Here is a 21,215-nt window from a genome sequence, read left to right as displayed (position 1 = left end):
CAATAAAAGATTGCTAGTACTTGTGCCTTTGCTTACTTGATCCTCTTTGACTCCATTGCCCTCCGTTCTTTTTTTTTTTTTTTTTTTTTGGAGACAGGGTCTTGGTCTGTCATCCATGCTGGGGTGCAGTGGAGAGATCATAGCTCAACACAGCCTCTAACTTCTGGGCTCAAGTGATCTTCTTGCATCAGCCTCCCAAGTAGCCAGGACTATGGGCATGTGTCACTACTCTCTCAGCTAATTTTTTTTTTTTTTTCAATTTTTTTTTTGTAGAGATGAAGTCTTGCTGTTACCAAGGCTGGTCTCCAACTCCTGGGATCAAGCAATCCTCCCACCTTGACTTCCCAAGGTGCTAGGGTTACAGGTGTGAGCCACTGTGCCCACTTGTCCTCCTTTCTTTTAATCCTTCCTAGAATTTAAGGATTAGCAAGGATATCAATGTATCTTGGGAAAGCCACTCAACATCTCTGAATCTTGTTTGAAATTTTTTTAAAAAAACTTTTCTTTCTTTTTTTAAAGTTTTAATTATGGATAATTTAAAACATATCCACAAGTGGAGATAATAGCATAATGATGCCCCCATATATCCACTGTCTAGCTTCAACAATTAATTCATTACCAGTCTCATTTCATTTATACCCTCACTTTATCTACCACTCACTGAACTACTTTGAAGCAAATATTTTTTGAAACAAATCTCTGAATCTTGCTTTTGACCATTCTGAAATAAGAAAGTTGATCTATATATATCTATGTATCCTATAACATCATGTTATAAACCTCAAATATAAAGAATAAAATTTATTTTAAAAAAGAAAGAAAATATCTTGACAGTAATTTCATCTTTGGCCTATTTCAGGCTTTATATTTAATTCAACACAAATGTACTTCATATTCACTATAACATCTTTTTTCAAGATTTACTGATCTCCTGAGTCAATACAATCCATATAGTTAGCACCAATAGATAAGAACTATAATTATATTTTACTTTGTACTTATATTTTATGAATATTAATTCCCAGTTAGATCTTTAAGGTTCCTATTTTATATTTCAGTGTTCAGCAGAGTACTGAACAAACACATAGGTAATACTAAATTGCTCCAGTTTACAATAACTAATCAACTGATTGGTTTTAATCTGAATGGTACAGACAGAATTAAAACATTTATATTTTGGTTTTAATAGTGGGTAGCTCCATATTAACACTATTAATCATTTTAATCAATAACATGTTTGCTTACTAGATGAAATTCCTGTTTTATGAGTGCTATAAAATAGATGGTGAAATAAAACAAAAAATGAGATTTTCTTCTTGAAGGAAAAATGGAAAATGTAACTTAGTTCTGGATTTTATTTGTTCATAATTGAGTAAATTTATTTTACTCTAGTGCAGGTATTTTATAAATGAAATGTATTCTTTTTTTCAGGAAAGATATTTCTTGATTGACAAAATCCCCAAGATAACTAAGTAAATAAATTATATCAAAGTGGTTTATTTAACTAAATGTTAATAAACTATCTTCTTGAACATGAAATCTTTTCTACTGAGATACAGGGTAGAAATATTTATTAAAATAAAATATTTTATTTTATATATATTGTATATGTATATTGTATATATTATAATAGAAAGAATACAGAATTTTTTTTTTTTTTTGTAATTGATTAATCTCCATAATACTAGATTCATCACACATTTCCCACATGTACCTGTAGCCATTATAGTGTCATCTCTCCCTTGGGTGAAGATCACGATTCGCTGCCTCTTTGAGTTCATCTTTGGCAGGGCTTGTGTCTTTTTGGCTATCTCTTTAATGTCTTTAGTCTATTAATAGAAGGAAGGAAAAAATTCTCATGACCAATAAAATAAAACAAAACTTTATTAGTAGATTAACAATTTAGCTTCTATTGATCAAAATAAGAGACCTGCATATCTATTAAGAGACATTAACAATTTCTTTAACCATATACAAAAGTAAATAGAATAGCACAGTGATTTCCAAGGAACCCATCAATGATCTACACAAATTTAAAATGTATGATGAATCTTATTTCACCTATATCCTCATCCACTTGCTTTTCAAATTATTCTAAAGTAAACTCCAAGAACTATACATAATTTCATCTATAAATGTTTTAGTATATATCTTTGAAAGGTAATGATAAACATAACCACAAAACTATTATCATACTTCAAAAATTATTAACAATGACTAAGTATCAGCAAATATCCAGGCAGTTTTCAAATTCCCAATTAAAGAGAGGTTTTTATAAAGAGGAAAATTTAATTATTTTAGAGGTTTACAGAACATAATTATGCTGACTTTGGAAAAAATACAGTTCTTATAATGTCAATTTTTCAAAGGACTGATTTGAGAGAAAGAAATGCTAATCTTTTCCTACAAAGACTTAATTTTCTTTAAAAAAGATAAAGTTTAAAAAATGACAAACTAATTGTCAAACTCTGATGCTGTTTTTCACACCACATAGGCCATAAAGTTTTACTGAAATCTTTATTGAAGTTTTCTGAAATCTTGAAACCTAACTCTTGAGCTAAAGGCAGAGGTTTTAGAATCATCTTTTCAACCATTTTGGATAATTTGGAAATCCATGTCTGTATTCAGTGGGCTTTTAAAACTGTCCATAGTTTTGGGCTTTGCTAACAAAACTAGTTTATTCTATCACTATGCAAAGTTTCAAATAGTTATAGAGAAAGAAACACCTATCAGAGGGGAAATATAGCTGAGTGGCATAAATAAAGTATACATAAGAGAACAAACAGAATATATGAGAGAGAACATTTAGGCAAGCAAAGCAGACAAGTCACAATGGTTTGCAATCGTTACAAACGTCACCAGAAACTGGCATTTTTAAAGGGATGACAATTTGTGGTGAAATATTTTTATATTGTTTGTTCACTCAATATTTAATAAATTCCAGATAATATATGAAGCTAAGCTTCTAATATACCTAACAGGATGACTTCTAGAGGACAGTTGTTTCTGAAAAGAATAGCCATTTGTAGTAGGACAGTGCTGCTGACTTCAAACATGCTGACTATTTCGCTTTCAGTTGCTTATTTTAGAACAGAAGTCTGAACTCTGATAAGATGAGAAGAAATTCCCTCAGTTTCAGGAGACAGACTTTTAGAAATGACTAGTAACAGCTGAAAGGACCAAAAAATGCCATGCAATGTCTTCACTCACCTAAATAAGTGTACACATATAATTAAAATGACTCATGTATATTTTGGCAATTTCCTTAGCACAAATATATTTTACTACTATAGGATTTTTGCTTGTGATTAAGTACAGCTCATATTTAATAAAGATAAGAGACAAACACATTCACTTTATCATCTTGAAAGCAGAATCTTATGAATGTACTAGATGTTCTTTAAAAGAAAGTCTTTCTTCAAGGTGATATAAGGAATAAATTAAGAATAAGATTCTGGCTGGTTATAGTGGCTCACGCCTGTAATCCCAGCACTTTGGGAGGCCGAGGAGGGCAGATCACGAGGTCGAGAGATGAAGACCATCCTGGCTAACATGGTGAAATCCCGTCTTTACTAAAAATACAAAAATTAGTTGGGCATGGTGGCACGTGTCTGTAGTCCTAGCTACTTGGGAGGGCTGAGGCAGGAGAATCGCTTGAACCCAGGAGGCAGAGGTTGCAGTGTGCAGAGATCATGCCACTGCACTGCAGCCTGGTGACAGAGCAAGACGCCATCTCAAAAAAAAAAAAAAAAAAAAAAAGAATAAGATTCCATGGTTGCTTTCTACCAACCCTGTGAGAAGACATATTTTGTTGAGAGCTTTGGTAATTTAATCAAAGAAACGTTTCTTATGTCTCAAATTAAACCTCATAAAATGGCAATTAAAGGACAAAATAAACTTTCCAAGTACAAAACATAATTCTTCCCAGATGTATGTAAAACTTTATTTCTCCTTCTACAGTAATTCCTCTCCTCTGTCCCCAATAGGTTCTTCTCCCTTACACTTAAGCTCACACATCTTAACAAACAATGAAATTACAAGGACTTTTAGAATATGACAGGCTTGGATTTACTATTTGTATGATTTGGGGCAAGTTAATAAACCTCTCTAAGCTCCATTTCCTCATCTACAAAACTAAGAAAATGTTCACATTAAAAGATTTTGAGGGATAAGTATGCTAAGATTAGTGGGCAAAAATTAAAGAAAACAGGATATTTACAGTCTCAAAGTATATCCCCCTAAGATATTCATTACAAAAGGAAAAATCATAATGTTATAGTAGAGAAAATTGACAGACATCACCTTAAGCCAGATAGATTAGTTTAGTGATGCTAAAATTAGTGGATAAAATAGAATGTTTCCATAGCCCCAAAGTAGTATCTCCTCCAAGATATTTATTAAATACAATGGGAATTACAGAGGATAAACTAGCAAACACCACCTAAACCTAGTGATAAAGGTTTAGCATCACCAGCAATAAGAATCTGTGACACTGTGTACCTCCCTGATATGATGCACCAAGAAAGGAACATCACTTCTGTGGTTTTCCTGCCAAAAATGCCTAATCTCAATGTAATCATGAGAAAACATCAGACAAACTCAAATGGAAGGACATTCTACAAAATGACTGACCAATAATTTTCAAAAGTATAAAGCTCATGAACAAGAGTGAGGAACTGTCACAGATTAGAAGAGACTAAGGAGACATGACAAATATGCAATGTGGGATTCGATTCTGGAACAGAAAAAGGAAACTAGAGAAAAAACGGTTGAAACCAGAATAAAGCCTGTATATAGTTCAGTTATTGTAGTTCAATGTTAATTTTCTGTTATTCATTATACTTTGGTTATGTAAGATGTTAATATTAGGGGAAACTGGGTGAAGGGTATGTGGGAATTCTGTACTATTTTTGTAATTTTTCTAAGACTAAAGTTATTTTAAAATAAAAAGTTAAAAATTGTTGTGAGGATGAAAGAAGATGAGGTAAGTGAAATAGCTTAATGCAATTTTAGCACATGCTAAGAACTTAAATATTAATTTATTTCCTCTAATTACTCTCATTTTAATACTCTCTAAAATGGTTACATACTTAGGTTGCCCCAAAATCGCTAGAAAGGGCTTCAAGAGTTTTGAGTATGGAACATTCAATTATAGTATCTATAACGAAGAAGATGAAGACAGGGAGGAGTAAGAAGTATGAGTTGAAAGCTCATAAAATTGAGCTGTGAGCCATGTACATAGCTCTAAAGTGCTCATTAAATCTTAACTTCTCTAGTCAGTAGGTACTATTATTATCCCTATTTTATAGATGAAGAAACTAAAAGCCATGTATAAAGCTCTAAAGTATTCATTAAGGTAAGGCGTGGTGGCTCATGCCTGTAATCCCAGCACACTGGGAGGCGGAGGCGGGTGAATCGCTTGAGCCTAGGAGTTTGAGACTAGCCTGGGCAACGTAGTAAAACTTCATCTCTACAAAAAAATACAAAAATTTGCTAGGTGTGGTGGCATGCGCCTATAGTCCCAGCTACTTAGGAGGCTGAGGTGGGAGGATGGCTTGAGCCTGGGAGACAGAGGTTTCAGGGAGCTGAGATCACGCCACTGCACTCCAGCGTGGGCAACAGAGCCAGACCCTGTCTCAAAAAAAAAAAAAAAAAAAAAGAGAGAGAGAATGACATTGGAATTTTGATAGGGATTGCATTGAATCTACAGATTGCTTGAGCCCAGGAGGCAGAGGTTGCAGTGAGCTGAGACCGTATCATTGCATTTCAGCCAAGGCAACAGAGTGAGGCTGTCTCAAAACAATCAATCAACCAATCAATAAAATAAAGTACTCATTAAATCTGAACTACTCTAGGCAGTAGGTACTAATACAATATGCCATTTTATAGATGAAGAAACTGAGTCAGAGACATTAAGTAATGTGCCTAAGGTCATAAATACAAGTAGTGGAGAACAGACTAGCACCCACAGTCTGACTCCAAGGATAATACACTTAACCATTATTATAGTGCTTCTATAAATGCTAGCAATGTGCTTTTTGTTGTTTTTTTATCACAAAACTATAGCATGTTCATCCTAAACCATTTTCCTACCACATTCACAAGTCATTCCTGATCTTGTGTTTAAGTTTGCTATTTTTTCTTAATTAATTTGGCTCATATTTTTACTCCAGCGAATTTCAGTGGTTTTGGTTTTTTTTTTTTTTTTTTTTTTTTTTTTGAGATGGAATTTCGCTCTTGTTGCCCAGGCTGGAGTGCAATGGTGCGATCTTGGCTCACTGCAACCTCTGCCTCCTGGGTTCAAGTGATTCTCCTGCCTCAGGCTTCTGAGTAGCTGGGATTACAGGTGCCCGCCACCACACCCAACTAATTTTTGTATTTTTAGTAGAGACGGGGTCTCACCATGTTGGCCAGGCTGGTCTCGAATTCAGGTGATCTGTCCGCCTTGGCCTCTCAAAGTGCTGGGATTACAGGCGTGAGTCACCGTGCCTGGCTGAATTTTAGTTTTTGAGTTCCAAGATATTTTTCATTTCTCGCTGGGCGCGGTAGCTCACGCCTGTAATCCCACCACTTTGGGAGACGGAGGCGGGCGGATCACGAGGTCAGGAAATCGAGACCATCCTGGTTAACACAGGGAAACCCCGTCTCTACTAAAAATACAAAAAATTAGCCGGACGTGGTGGCGGGGGCCTGTAGTCCCAGCTACTCGGGAGGCTGATGCAGGAGAATGGAGTGAACCCGGGAGGCGGAGCTTGCAGTGAGCAAAGATCACGCCACTGCACTCCAGCCTGGGGGACAAAGTGAGACTCCATCTCAAAAAAAAAAAAGGTATTTTTCATTTCTCAAAGTCATTTTGAAATCTAATCTCCTCTTCCAACATGTTAGAATGTGTGAGAGAAAGCTGTGTGCTTTATAGTAAAGAGCACCAGACATAGAGAGCTGAGCTCTGGTTCTGGCTACATAATGTATTAGCTATGTGACTTTGAAAAAGTCATAGAGCCTTTTTTTTTTTTTTTTTTTTTTGAGATGGAGTTTGGCTCTTGTTGCTCAGGCTGGTGTGCAATGGTGCAATTTCAGCTCACTGCAACCTCCACATCCTGGTTCAAGCAATTCTCCTGCCTCAGCCTCCCAAGTAGCTGGGATTATAGGCATCTGCCACCATACCTGGCTATTTTTTTGTATTTTAAGGGGAGATGGGGTTTCACCATGTTGGCCAGGCTGGTCTCGAACTCCTGACGTCAGGTGATCCACCCACCTTGGCCTCCCAAAGTGCTGGGATTACAGGCGTGGGAGCCACCACACCCGGCCATATAGCCTATTTTTTTAATCTGTTGAACTGATATGGCAATACATGCCCTACCTATCTCTCAAGGTTTGTGCAAGTATGAATGTATTAATGATATGTTGGGAAAGGTTTTATAAACTGTGAAGCATTTTATAAATGCAGAAATATGGTTTTATTGTCATTGGTGATCACATTGTCTTCCAAATCAAAGAACATACTCTCTTCATTCTTTTTTTTTTTTTTTTTACCTATTTGTAACTTTGAATTGAAGATACATCTCTTTCAGACAGCATATAGTTAGACCTCAGTTTTTTTATCTAGTCTGAGAATTTCTGCCTTTTTATCATATTATTTACTCCAGATTAACATTATTATTAATACAGTTGAATTAATATCTGCCATTTGCTATTTGTTTTCCATATGTCATATTTTAAAAAAAATATGTTCTATCCCTTCTTTACTTCCTTGTTTTGTATGAAATAGGTATTTTCCGATGTAGCATTTTAATTTCTTTTTTTTTATTTCTTCTGTCACACACAACTTTATTATTTTGGTAGAACTACATTTCATTTGAATTACTAGTAGTGTTACTATTACTAGAAATTTTTTTTAATCATACTTTAATTTCTGGGATACCTGTGCAGAACGTGCAGGTTTGTTACAGAGGTATACGCGTGCCATGGTGGTTTGCTGCAGCCATCAACCTGTCATCTACATTAGTTATTTCTCCTAATGATATCCCTCCCCAACCCCCCACCCCACAACAGGCCCCGGTGTATGATGTTGCCCTCCCTGTGTCCATGTGTTCTCATTGTTCAATTCCCACTTACGAGTGAGAACATGCAGTGTTTGGCTTTCTGTTCCTGTGTTAGTTTGCTGAGAATGATAGTTTCTAGCTTCATCCATGTCCATGCAAAGAACACGAACTGGATTCCTAAAGGATCTAGAACAAGAAATACCATTTGACCCAGCAACCCCATTACTGGGTATATACCCATAGGATTATAAATCATTCTGATATAAAGACACATGCCCACATATGTTTGCTGCAGCACTATTCACAATAGCAAAGGCTTGGAACCAACCCAAATGCCCATCAATGATAGACTGGATAAAGAAAATCTTTATTCTATTTTTAACCAGCTGGTTATACAAAGGTTAAGCAATCCTGTCACAGTCTACCTAGTTCTGTAGAAAACCAACTGTAGTGTTTCCACACATTGAGTCATCTAGCCATACCATTTTGTTTTGTTTTCCAAATAGAAACTCCTTTAATAGTTATGCTGTTTATATGACGTGTCAGTGCCAGATTGATCTCATATTCTGTCCCCACTAACTCCATTCCAGTCACACTGGCCTTCTGTCAGTTCCTGGAGTACATAGTACATTAAGTTCTCTCTCGTTCAGAGACTTTTATAGTCCTGTTCTCTCTGTTTGAAATTTGTTTTGCTGTTTGTGTCGCTTTTTTTTGGTCATTGCTAGATATTCATATTTTTAGGGTCATTCCATAGCCATCATAGCTAAAATGGGAACCCTTCCCACATTCTCTTTCATGGTACACTCTATGGTCACTTCCACCTTGTCGTGGGGTCTATCAAAGTGGTATGTACATAGTAAGAACTCAGTAAATATTTGTTGAATAAATAAATGATTAAATGAAGAGAATTAGAAGACTAGCTTATTGCTTTCCCTTAACTGAACTGTTCTAAAATTGTCCTCTTTTGGGGTTCAGGCACCTACAAAAACAACACTGCACTCTCTTAGCCAGCAGGGCCTGATTTAGGGTCTTATTTTCAGAAACTCTGAAACTCTGAGTGATCATTCATTGCACTATTTATATTTGTGAAGAACACAGGAATCTAAAAGTCACCTAAGGTAATTCTTTGGTAATCAACACTGCCTGAATACATTCTCTGTAGACTTTCTATCCATGCTGATCAATGAAACTTTCTGTGATGATGCATATGTTCTATCCTGCATTATCCAATAAAGTAGTCATTAGCTACATAGTCTATAGAGTACTCAATATGTGCCTAGTATGACTGAAGGACTGAATTTAAAATTTTACATTTGATCTTAGCCAAAAGGCCAAGAAGCGATGAGTTTTAAATTTTATTTAATTTTAATTAATCCTAATTTAAATAGCCACATGTGGCTAGTAGATGCTGTATTGGATAGCACAATTCCATACTTTTCTCTTTCAGCGGTGTAAGATGAAAGAATCCTCATTGGTCAGAGAAAGACTACAAGTCTAGGATCTTCTGGGTAGTCAGGGGCTATGGAGGAAGTGAAAAAAGGGAAAAGGATTGCTTTGTTTCCCCTATGAGCAGAAGTATTATTCTTAGAGATCTAAAATTTAAAAAAAAATGAAAATTTATTACTTGGAGTAAAAGGAAATAAATGATCCAATAGAGAAGGTATGAATTCTCTTCATCATTTGTCATTTACTCAGTTGCAGAGACAATGAAAAGATAGAGAATATATATATTTAGGTTTTGAGGTATTTTCTTCACTTTATTTAAATCAATTTTCAATAGTTTAAAAAAGGCTTTATAATGAAACATGCTTTTGAGCACCTTATTTTTATTATGTTCTAAAAATACGAACATTTAATCAGTTCAGCTCAAGAAAAGCTAGATGTAAAAACACACTCCAGTCTGAACTGATTTTCTAGAATAATAAAAGGCCTTATAAAACTTTTTACCCCAAGAATTGTCATTTTAAATTCTTAGCAGGTCTGTCATTTAAATCAGGCACTATGCAATTTTCCATCACCTATATATATAAAAAAATCCTCTCTTATGCTTTGTGTTCTGCCCAGCTCCAGTTTTTATCTCATTCTCCAGTGCTCTCCTAAGCTGTTGCTTCTCACTGAAAACTGCCGGATTCAGTTTAAAGATTTTTTTTTTTAAAGTAAAATTTGCAGAGAAGCTAACCAGAATAATAATCAATTAAAAAAAAAAAACAATGCCACTGAGAATATTTCCTGACGAATAAACACTGGTTATTTTTAGAGGCGCTTGGATTGGTCTGTCAGCAGCCAGATCACTAGTGGCAATACTCAGTGGCTTTTGGAACTGATTGGGATTTATAGGAGAAAATGAGGGTAGGACAGCGGCACTGATGGAAGGAAAAAATACTCACCTTTCCTTTCTTTTAATCTTTTCACTTCTTTCTTCTCATTCATGCTCCAAATTTAGAGTCAAAATTAAAGTTAGAAGGGATAAAATGCAGATTTTTGTCTAGTTTGTCACACTAGCCAAGAGTATTAATGCATTTTCACACAGAAAACTATTAAGATAAAGTGATTTATTTTTGTCTTATTCCTTAAGAATACCAAGTTTCAAACCTATGCTTTGCCATTTCTGTCTAATGACCTAGGAAACTTTAGTGACATTATAAAATCATTGAATTTCTCTAGATAGTGTTCCATACATGGATTACATTTGATTAAAAATATCTATTTGAGGGTACCCTACTCATGGTTCAAATATATTCTGCAATGCTTGTGATGGTTTTGGGAATCTACGAAGAGACACATCAAGACACTATGTGCTTTATTTAGTCTAACATATCACTGTCAATATCACTGACAGAGCAGTTTTGCTATGTCAGGAGGTAATAAGGTATGTGATTATAATCATTATCATTTTGCTTATATGCTGTAATCAATTATGGCAGATTTATGGCAAAAACAATTCAAGAATCAGTAAGTAAGAACTAATGGAAAGGTGAATATAGTGCTAGTTAATGGAAAATAGAAAAAGTAGTTTGTTGCTATGACTGAATGTAAACCAGGCACATGAAAAGCAAGTAGCTCAAGGGGGAAATAAACGTATTAATCAGGCTTAATAAACTATTTTTTAAAAACTGCTATGTAGATACTACAGGATCATGATCATTTGTTATATAACAAATTATATTTCTAAGCATCTGCAAAATTGGTTATTTTATAGAACCAAAAATACATTTTTTATAGTAACACAGTAAACTGACAGGATACAAATGTATGTTCTGAAAGTTTTCTTCTATGGAGAATTCTGATGTATCAACAAATAATATAATTTTTGTAATATTAAAACTTAAAATAAGTAAAACTTTAAAAAATTCCTGAAAATTTTTATTTATATTCTCATGATCAAAACATTTGACTTTTTAATTGAATATTCCCGTGATTACATTTTGTCCTACATATAATCGCCAGTTTGGGAAATTAAAATGTGAAACTTAAATTAGAAAAAAACCCACCACTTGGAAATCCTTTTTCTAAATGTGACTTAACCCTAGATTTACTATAATATGGTAAAGCATAAAAAAGCAAACTTGTAAGAAACTATCACAGCTCCTAATAATTGAGTACAAAGAAGCAAGTTTCCCTACTCTGGAGTAGTTCTTTTATAGGATCTTCAGAACAGAATATCTGTATCACATGTTCCTTGTCTTTCCTCTATGAAGAGGAAGCTCTATGTCTCGTTTGTCAAGTCTGATGACATGAATAACATGAACATGTATTACTTTGCTGCTTGATAATCTGCCTTTACTACATTTAAAAAGAGTTTCACAAACTCATATAATATCTTTCTCTAGAGTTCAAAGTGAGCTTACTAGTCCTTACTGATACTATTCAATCACCACTCACCTCTTCCCTGTTTGATAGACAATACTGAATATGCAAATAAAAAGAAAGTTCCTACATTTCGGCTGTGGTTAAATTTTTAAAAATTACTACCCTATAACACTTTAAGTTGCTGTAAGAACACAGCATTCTACATAGTTCACTCAATAAATATCATAGTCATAAACAACTCCAACTTAGTTAATTCTCTGTCAGTTAACCTGGGTTCATATTAGTCAGTGTTTTCTAACAATCAGTTGGAAGAGGGGTATTATACAGATAAAAAACACGGTTATCTCAGTTTTGCCAACAACAACCACATGGAGTTTTGAATCTTGACAGGATAACACTTATATCAGGAAAACAGAATTAGGACCTAGAAATTATATCCAATTATTGATATTTTATTTCAGAAAATGTATGTATATTTTATGCTACCTCCATCTCCCCAGAAAAAAAGAGGGAGAGAGAAGAAAAGATAGGTTCAAACAGTAAGTTTATAAAAGCAGGATTTAAATTAATCAGTTCCTAACAACTGTTAAGTACAACCTTTTAGAAATTAATTTGCATAATGATAATCTACATGTGATAGGGCTGAAATTATTTAAACGACATTATATTTCATTATTTAGTCTTGTTCCACCACTGCTTTAGCAGTGAATCCTTATGAAATGTAATGCAGCTAATGAGGTAGCTTTTTAACTGAACAAACTGACAGGCCCCATATCTGCAGAGGCAGCTTGAAACCGTGCCCAACCTCTTGGCTTCCCAAGAGGCTTTTCAAAATTCAATAAATAACATCTGTAGGCGATGTTGGGTGCAGACCTAGCAGAGTGCGTCATAACACTGTGCTGGCAGAACAAAGAAACCATGACGACTGCCAAGTTTCCATGGCAACTGCTGCGAGGCTCTGAGAGTATAATAGCACATCAATCACTGTCCAAAAGAACTTCATTATCAGCTAGAAAAAACCTTTAGGATCTGTTTAGTGTGCAATTGTGGGTTAACTCACCTCAAAGCCTTGCTCTCTAGCAAAAGTGGCAGCTTCCTGAAATAAAAAAAAAAAGAACAGTTAATTATAAAGTGCTCGGTAATGAAGAAATAATCCATTTTTTGAAACTCATTCAGTCTTCTTCTTTACACAATTATCTCAATATACCCACATAGTTCAATTTTTATTCTTACAGCAATAAAGATTTCTTTTTTCCCTTGGAATAATAATAATAAAAAAAGGCAGCCTAATGTCAACACACTTCACAAGTTGGAATAAAGAAGATGTAGTACATGTTTTTACTGTAGCTGCCACAGTGAGTTCAGGTGTTCTGACCTCAGCAAAGAAAGACAATCCAAGGAATATGCTGGTGGTTGTGTTTTTAATTAAAACAATACCTCTCAAAAAGCTCTTATGTAGAGAAGAATGCCTGCTAATAAATGTATAAATTCAGAAAAATCATCTTTTTGCAATCCTCATAACGAAATTTATGCAGGCAAGGATCCTCAGTAGATGTTAAACTCATTGGGTAAAAAGGATGATAGGGAACTGGGTATTTCCATGGAATCAAAGTATCTCAGATTATATGCTGGTCACGGGAGCAAAGCATAACTTTATAATGGAAGGATCAAGCTGTCATCACTTTAACCCAGTGATCGATGCTATCACTTATCATCACTAATAGTGGGATCACCAAATATTCTTTGCCTTCTGTTGTGATGCAGTGTGAAGTTCACAGCATCACCTATAAAGTATTCTAACCTAAATACTTTGATATGAATTAATCAAAACTTTAGTCCAGTAACTTGCAGTCTATAAGAAATACAGAGGATAGGGGAACAAGTTAAAGTATACACAGAGAAAGCAATTGAAAACATTCATAGGGTAGGACATTCTGTAGGACAACTAGCTTAATGTTTTTAACAAGTCAATGTAATGATAAAGTAGAAAAGGGAAAATGACCAAGAACAATGTATAAACCTTAATTGGTTTACACAAACCAGCTATAAAAGACATTTTTGGGACAAGGGGAGAAATTTGAATCTGAAATGAAAATTAGGTAATATTAGGAATTATCAGTTTGATTTTAAAAGTCCTTAATTCTTAAGATGAATCCTGAGGTATTTAGAAATGAAATGTCATGATATATGTAATTTATTTTAGAATACTGCAGAAAAAAATTAAAATGAAGCAAAAGTGGCAAAATGTTAACAAGTGTTAAATCTAGATGTATGTGCTATGTAGGGGTCCAATGTCTCCTTTTTTGTTTGAAATTTTTAATAATAAACAGTCCAAAAATCCTCTTTAATATAAGATGACAGGGTAACAATAGTTGAGCATTAAAAATATGTATGGTTAAAAATTTTTAATATGCAAAGTTCTTCTAGATTTTAAATATCTTAAGGACACAATCTAATGATTATTATATACCCTAAGGCTCTTATAACAGGTTACTAAATGACAAAAATACATACGTGTAATCAAATCCTTTCCCTTTCTTCACTCTTTGTGCTTATACTTTAATTTTAGGACAGATAGAAAAGGGAGGCAATATTACTTTTCAACTCTACTTCCCTCTTGAAAATGAAAAAAAAAAAACTGCAGACAACTGTCAAGAGTCTCTACATCTTAACTTACATTCTTCCAAAATTATCTTTGCCAAGAGATATTAATAGAAGGATGGGATTTGAGCCTGAGTAGTGAGCAGATCCAACTCAACTAAAACGACTGTAGCATCAAGCCATGTAAGGCAGAAAGTATAGTCAGTGTCTTCAGCAGAAATTTGGGAAAACATTGGGAAAAAAATACATGTATGCACCTATGGTCCAATGTACTAATAACATATAGGTTAGAGAACCATTTTGAGGATTTAGAAAGGTCAAAATGTATGATTACAGCTAAACACTGAAGTCAACAGGAAGTGTTAAGTTGAAAGTACAACTCCTTACGCTATTTACTAGAGAAACATAAGCCTGACCAAGTTACCCTTAGTTCATGTAGACAAAAATAAGCAAATAAATATTGATCTTGACAACTGGTCAATTTGTGCAAGCAAGGTTAGAACTTTGTACATCACATAGTCAGTAACATTTGCTGGCGGTGATATCAAGGAATAGGATAAGGTTCAAAAGCTATTGATGTAGTGCTTCCCAAGCTGTCACTCTGAACCAAGCAAATTCTTATATGAAAAAGACAACAAAAAAGCTATACTAGAACCACTTATTTATATGGAACTTCATCAGAGACATGAGAGAACCCCAGGGGACTGTAAGACAAAGTTCAAAGGAAGAATGTGTAGGACTAAAATTGCACTAAGCCATAAATGCTCAAAATTCACATACAGTAAAATTTTTTTAATGTCCAGTTTTGCTCAAATATAAGAAATTAACTGTAAAAAATTTATGTGTGTGTGTATATGTATATATGTGTATATAAATATGTGTGTGTGTATATATATATATATATATATTTTTTTTTTTTTTTTTTTTTTGAGACAGAGTTTTGCTCTTGTAGCCCTGGCTGGAGTGCAGTGGTGCGATCTCAGCTCATTGCAACCTCCGCCTCCTGGGTTAAAGGTATTCTCCTGCCTCAGCCTCCCGAGTAGCTGGAACTACAGGCGTGTGCCACCACGCCCAGCTAATTTTGTATTTTTAGCAGAGATGGGGGTTTCACCATATTGATCAGGCTGGTCTCGAACTCCTGACCTCAGGTGATCCACCTGCTTTGGCCTTCCAAAGTTCTGGGATTACAGGTATGAGTTACTATGCCCAGCCCAAAAAAATTATTTTTAAAAATTAACTGTGATCTGTTATGGTATGGAGCTGACTAACTGCAAGAAGACACATATATAAATGTCAAATCATTATCTTTTAAGGAAACCAGGCCCTAGGACACTTCCATGTCTGTAAACTATTTCAAGCATCAACATATTTCTGACTGAGGAAAGATGTACTTAAAAAAAGTCAACTCAATTTTTTGTCTTAGTGCCCCCTCACACAGGTTTGCTGAGCTGTGCCCTATCACTAGAAAAGCTAAGCTTGTTGTTCTGTGGCTTAAAATGATCTTATCTTCTGACTTCCTCCCACCTTCCTTTGATCTTGGACTGGTGCCCCAAGTCACTCCATTAGAGAAGGCAGCTGGCTTGTATCACTGCAGACTTTCCCACAGCTAACCTCTGATCTGAAGGTGTTTGTAGGTACAATGATGGAACAACATTTATTTTTCCCTGTCAGCAAAACAAACAAAACAACACGGGGGAACAGTGTGACCCAGTAAGAATTTTAAGCAGAATTTTAGTTGTCAGATTCATGACATGCAGAGGCAGAAAGAAAAGACATTAGGTCAGAAAGTAAGGAAGAAAGAATAGGCATAGATGGTGGGCAGAAGAGCAAGACAGGTTCCAAATATCAGAGATAATTCCAAGTGAACTGATCGCACTAAATTGAAAAGGACTTTTTAGTGTGCCTTTGCAGTAAAAGTGAGAAAAGAAAACAAGCAAGTCCCCATCTGTGCTGCCCCAGGGCGCCTCGTACTGAGTTTCACAAATCTAATGAAGCAGTCAGGTTAAAATCCAACCACAGAGTGGATGTGACATGTGGAGAACAGCTCCGGTTAGAATAGAAAAGCAGGGCGGTTCCTAATGCAGGTGATTATCCGTGTGATAATCATTATATTTACAGGCTTTCCATTTTAGATCTGACATCAAAAATCACAAAGGAGGAGGGATTAAGGAAATAAACAACCGACACAGAGGCTTTCCTGCTCCCCTGAGAGTACAGCACTTTCATTCATGCATGACAAGCAACAAAAGCAAAACTAAACAGGCCAGGAAAGAGTATTTCTGAGAAGGCTGGATTTCACATTAATGCTTTTTTTCCATTTTGATAACTTTCACTATTACTCAGTTTCTCAGTCAGGTCACACTTTCAGAATCAGTTCTCATTGTTGTCTATGCTATAATACAGTATCATTTTTGGTTTACAATGAATGATACTCACATAATATGTCCTTTACAAAAACAGACCCATTTTTTCCTTCCTGGAATTGAGTGTTGTGAATAAAATGACATATAATTAAAGTCTTAGACTCTCATCTATACCACACCACTTAGGTTTTGCAGTAGGCTTGCTGCTTCAGCAACCAGGGTAAAACAACAACCAAATATAGTTTTTGAATGGAGGTTAGGGAAAAACTATGTTAATCAGATTAATGAAAACTATGGAATACTTACATTAAGAGCTATTTAAAGGGATTAGCAAGCCACTATTAAAAAGCACAATCCTCAGATTACGCAGGAAAGGAAAGAAACTCAAGTGCATGTTTGCGTATATGAAAGACAACTATGGAGGAGAAAACTTTCTCTATATTTCATCTGATAACACAAGTTCTTACTTATAAAGTAGAATTATCTATAATCAATATTAAACTAAAACCATAACTTGCCCATACTCACTGCAATTCCAATTATTTGTTACTAGTTATATAGAAACACAATGATTTCTGTATACTGACAAGCCAAGGGGGAATGGAGCCACCAGACCAGGTCTGTTTTCTTACTTTGCTTCTTCATCTCTCCATGCAACAAACATTTACCTCCTAAGTGTAGTTTTAGGCTGCTAGCATCTGTGTACATGTGTGTCATTGCTACAGCTGTTACAGGCCTTATAATGATATTAGACTTTGACTCAATAATACTATAACTCCTAAACGGAGTGGTATAGGTTAGAGTTTAAGACAGGGGGGTGTCTGTCTTTCTCTACATATATGTATAAAAATCTCTGTATAATAAAAATTCATATAATTGTATATAAATTTAGAGGTATAATATTTTCCTTGAATGGCTTTAAGTGCAACATAGTACTGGTAGGAAGCAATTATAGCCAATGGAAAGAGTACAGGGTCTAGAATCAAAAGGCCTACACTAAGGTCCCAGTTTTACAAATTATTTGCTATGTAATCTTGAGCCAGTCACTCAGTACATCAATTTCTTCATCAATAACATTGGGGTTAACCATACCTATTTCGTTGCATTGTTGCTAGGAATAAATGAAATACTTTATGTGAAACTGAAATCATTTTGCTTATTGAATTCAAGTTCTTGTTAAGATCTCAGGATAAACAAATGAGTGTCAGAGCACCTAGAGTACTTTAATGATCTGTCCCATCTGTGGATTATATGTGTAGGAGGCAGTCTTCAAAATGGTTTTCAATGATCCTTGAACCTGGTATTCAAATCCTTGTACATTCTCCTCCCCTTGAATGTGCTCTAGACCTAGTGACTTGCTTTAACAAATATATGACAAAAGTGATGGTATGTTTTGTTCATCTTCTTGATCACAAGCCTTCTCTCTCTGAGCCCTCGCTCTAGGAGAAATAAGTTGCAATGTTGTGAGGACTATGGAGTGGTGCATGATCAATAACCAGTGAGGATCTGAGGCCTGTGACCGGACATGAGTGGGCTTGGAAGAAGATCCTCCCCTAGCTAAGCAGCAAGATGACTACAAACCTGGTTGACACCTTTATTAAAAGTCTTATGAGAGCCAGAGGCACCAAGCTAAGTAAGCAGTGCCTGGATTCCCTATCCCACATTTTATATATGAGGTTAACAAGAAAAACTCAGGTAATTTCACATTCAAATTATGTTAATAAAAACTTCAAAGTGGCCAGGTGCAGTGGCTCATGCCTGTAATCCCAACATTTTGGGAGGCTGAGGTGGGAGGATTGCTTGTGTCCAGGAATTTGAGACATGCCTGGGCAACATAGCAAGACAACAAAAACCAAAACTTCAAAGCAAGTGTGGTCAGCAAATCAGAGGGTAAGCAAATTCTGGAAAGAAAATTTAGATATATGCTATCTAAATGGCTTTGTATACCTGATTATGGTCAACCATTTCTTCAACACAGATTAACCAGGAGCTATTATCCTTTGCATGAAATTTATTTGAAGTTTCAATTCACAATGTCTTCTGTTATTCTGAAGCAATGACTGTTTCTGACACTAAAATAAGAGTATTAAATAGTGCTAGAATCCTCAGGTGAGAAAAACAATATTGAGTCAAAGTCTCCTACCACTAGAATGTCTGCAACAGCTGTAGCAGTGACATAACTAAGTCATGCTGAAATTTAACAATAAAGAACTATCCACTGTGTATTTCTTTTCATACAATATATCACAACATAAAGACTTATACTGCTAAAGCTTCTAAATATTTTCTCATGCTGTCCTTCAAACTATGAGTTACCTTTACTTTATGTTATCTATCAAACCATTTATATACTTTCTTATGATACCACATTAGTATTATACTATTTTAACTTATGCATTATTTCTGATAAGGAAAAACTTTAATTTGTAAATAAAGTAACTGAAGCTGGAGAAATTTGTTGCATAAAATGTGAGTCTGGGAACCCCTTTTAAGAGAAATTTCATTCACAAAAGTATCTCTACTAGCTTTTCCAAAGAATATATCATATAACTTTTTGGAGATTTTCAACCTGTGCTCTGACATTTATTACCATATGCTTCCCGTCTACAGAATGCTGAATAAAAATATTATTTAACATTTTATTGAGTGCCAAAAACTCTATGGGGCAATGCATAGCTATAAAGACACTCATGCCTCTATCCAATAGGTTTATAATAAAAATTAGATAAACAGTATATAAATTATACCTCAATAAACATAACTGAAAAAAATCAAGCAGCCAAAACACAGGCAAAAAAATAAAGTGTAGTTTACAAGAAACTTAACTGTTTCACAAAGTGATTAACTGACTTGTCTATTCTAGCAAGGAGAGTTGTTCATTCCCACTTTTAAGCATATTTAATCTGGTAACTAAAGAACAAATTAAGTTAGGAAAAAGTGCTTCATCAAAACGTAAGACAGACAAGCTACTTAGACTAATTTCTTTCAGAACAACCCAAGTTTTTAGTATTAAAGAACAAGAAGAAAGAGGCTAGCATAAGAAAAATGTTAGGATAGTAGCCCTATTATTGGGAATTTTATTTCCATTTTTATTTATTTATTTATTTTTTTGAGATTGGGTCTCACTCTGTTGCCCAGGATGGAATACAGTGGCAGGATCACAGCTTACTTTAGCCTCAACCTCCCAGGCTCACCTCAGCCTCCCAAACAGTTGGCACTACAGGTATGCACCACCATGCTCAGCTAATTTTTGTATTTTTTTGTAGAGACAGGGTTTTGCCGTGTTGCCCAGGCAGGTTATTTCCATTTTTAATGAGATAATATGTGGTTGGTATAAAGAAGACATTCAACAAATGTCAGTTCTTTTCCTTTCTATCATTGGATTCTCATGAAACCCCTAAAAATTAGCATTATTTTTATCTTACAGATGAAAATTTGAAGGTTCAGAGAGATTCAAGTATGTCCAAGGCCATACAGCAGGTAATTGTTACAGGCAGCATTTAGATCTGAGGCTTTCTGAATGGTCTCCTGCTGATGAACTCTTTCAGGTTTTATACGTCTGAAAAAGTATTCTGCTTTTTTTTTTGAAAGGTATTTTCACTGGGTCTAGAATTCTGGGTTAATAATCTCTTTCCTTCTGTGTTCCAAGGTCTAGCTTGCATTGTTTCTGTTGAGGAGACTGCTGCTATTCTTATCTTTGTTTCTCTGTATGTAATGTAGTTTTGTTGTTGTTGTTTTTTTTTTAGAAACCTAGCTACTTTAAGTTTTTTTTCTTTATTACTGATCTTATGCAATTTGATTATGTTCCTTGGTGTAGCTTTTCAGTGTTTCTTCTGCTTTTGGTTTGTTGAGCTTTTTGGATTTGTGGGTTTACAGTTATTATCAAATTTGGAAAAATTTCAGCCCTTATGTCTTCAAATATTTTTTCTGCCTCCCTGCCCCATCCGTAGTCTTTATATATTTGATCATCTAAAGTTGTCTCACAGCTCACAGCGACACTGCTTGTTTTTCCAGTCTTTTTTTCCCTCTAGGTGTTTCATTTTGAACAATTGCTATTGCTATGTCTTCAAGATCCTTAATCTTTTCTTCTGTAGTGCCACATCTTACCCAGTGAACTTTTCACCTCAGACATGGTATTTTTTATTTCTAGAAATTAGGTCTTTTTTTACATTTCCCACATTACTCTTTAATAGGATTATGTTTTTATTTACCTTCTTGAAATACATAATATATTTAGAAATGCTGTTTTAACATCTTTGTCAACGAATCCTAACATCTGTATCATTTCTAAATCCATTTCTATTAATATTTCTCCTCATTATGGGTTGTATTTTCCTGCTTCTTTGCATGAATGGTTATATATACGTGTGTGTGTGTATTTATTATTGATTGACTGAGA

General features: G+C 34.9%; 1 protein-coding gene across 11 annotated transcripts in view; it reads right to left on the bottom strand.

Moving 5' to 3' along the window:
• Nucleotides 1–21,215, bottom strand: part of ADK (adenosine kinase) — a 558,353-nt gene that overhangs the window by 106,934 nt on the left and 430,204 nt on the right. For 9 of the 11 annotated variants that reach the window (XM_001148292.7, XM_016918649.3, XM_054659698.2 and 6 more), the window contains 2 exons: nucleotides 12,913–12,948; nucleotides 1,715–1,829 (listed from right to left, as the gene is read on the bottom strand). In XM_001148292.7, the coding sequence (XP_001148292.1) occupies nucleotides 1,715–1,829; nucleotides 12,913–12,948 (151 nt within the window). The remainder of the gene's footprint in view (nucleotides 1–1,714; nucleotides 1,830–12,912; nucleotides 12,949–21,215) is intronic. The other 2 variants (XM_009458758.4, XM_054659700.2) reach the window with 1 other exon arrangement.

Source organism: Pan troglodytes, chromosome 8 (assembly GCF_028858775.2).
Source record: "Pan troglodytes isolate AG18354 chromosome 8, NHGRI_mPanTro3-v2.0_pri, whole genome shotgun sequence".
NCBI lineage: Eukaryota > Metazoa > Chordata > Mammalia > Primates > Hominidae > Pan > Pan troglodytes.
This window is presented reverse-complemented; position numbering and strand designations above follow the sequence as displayed.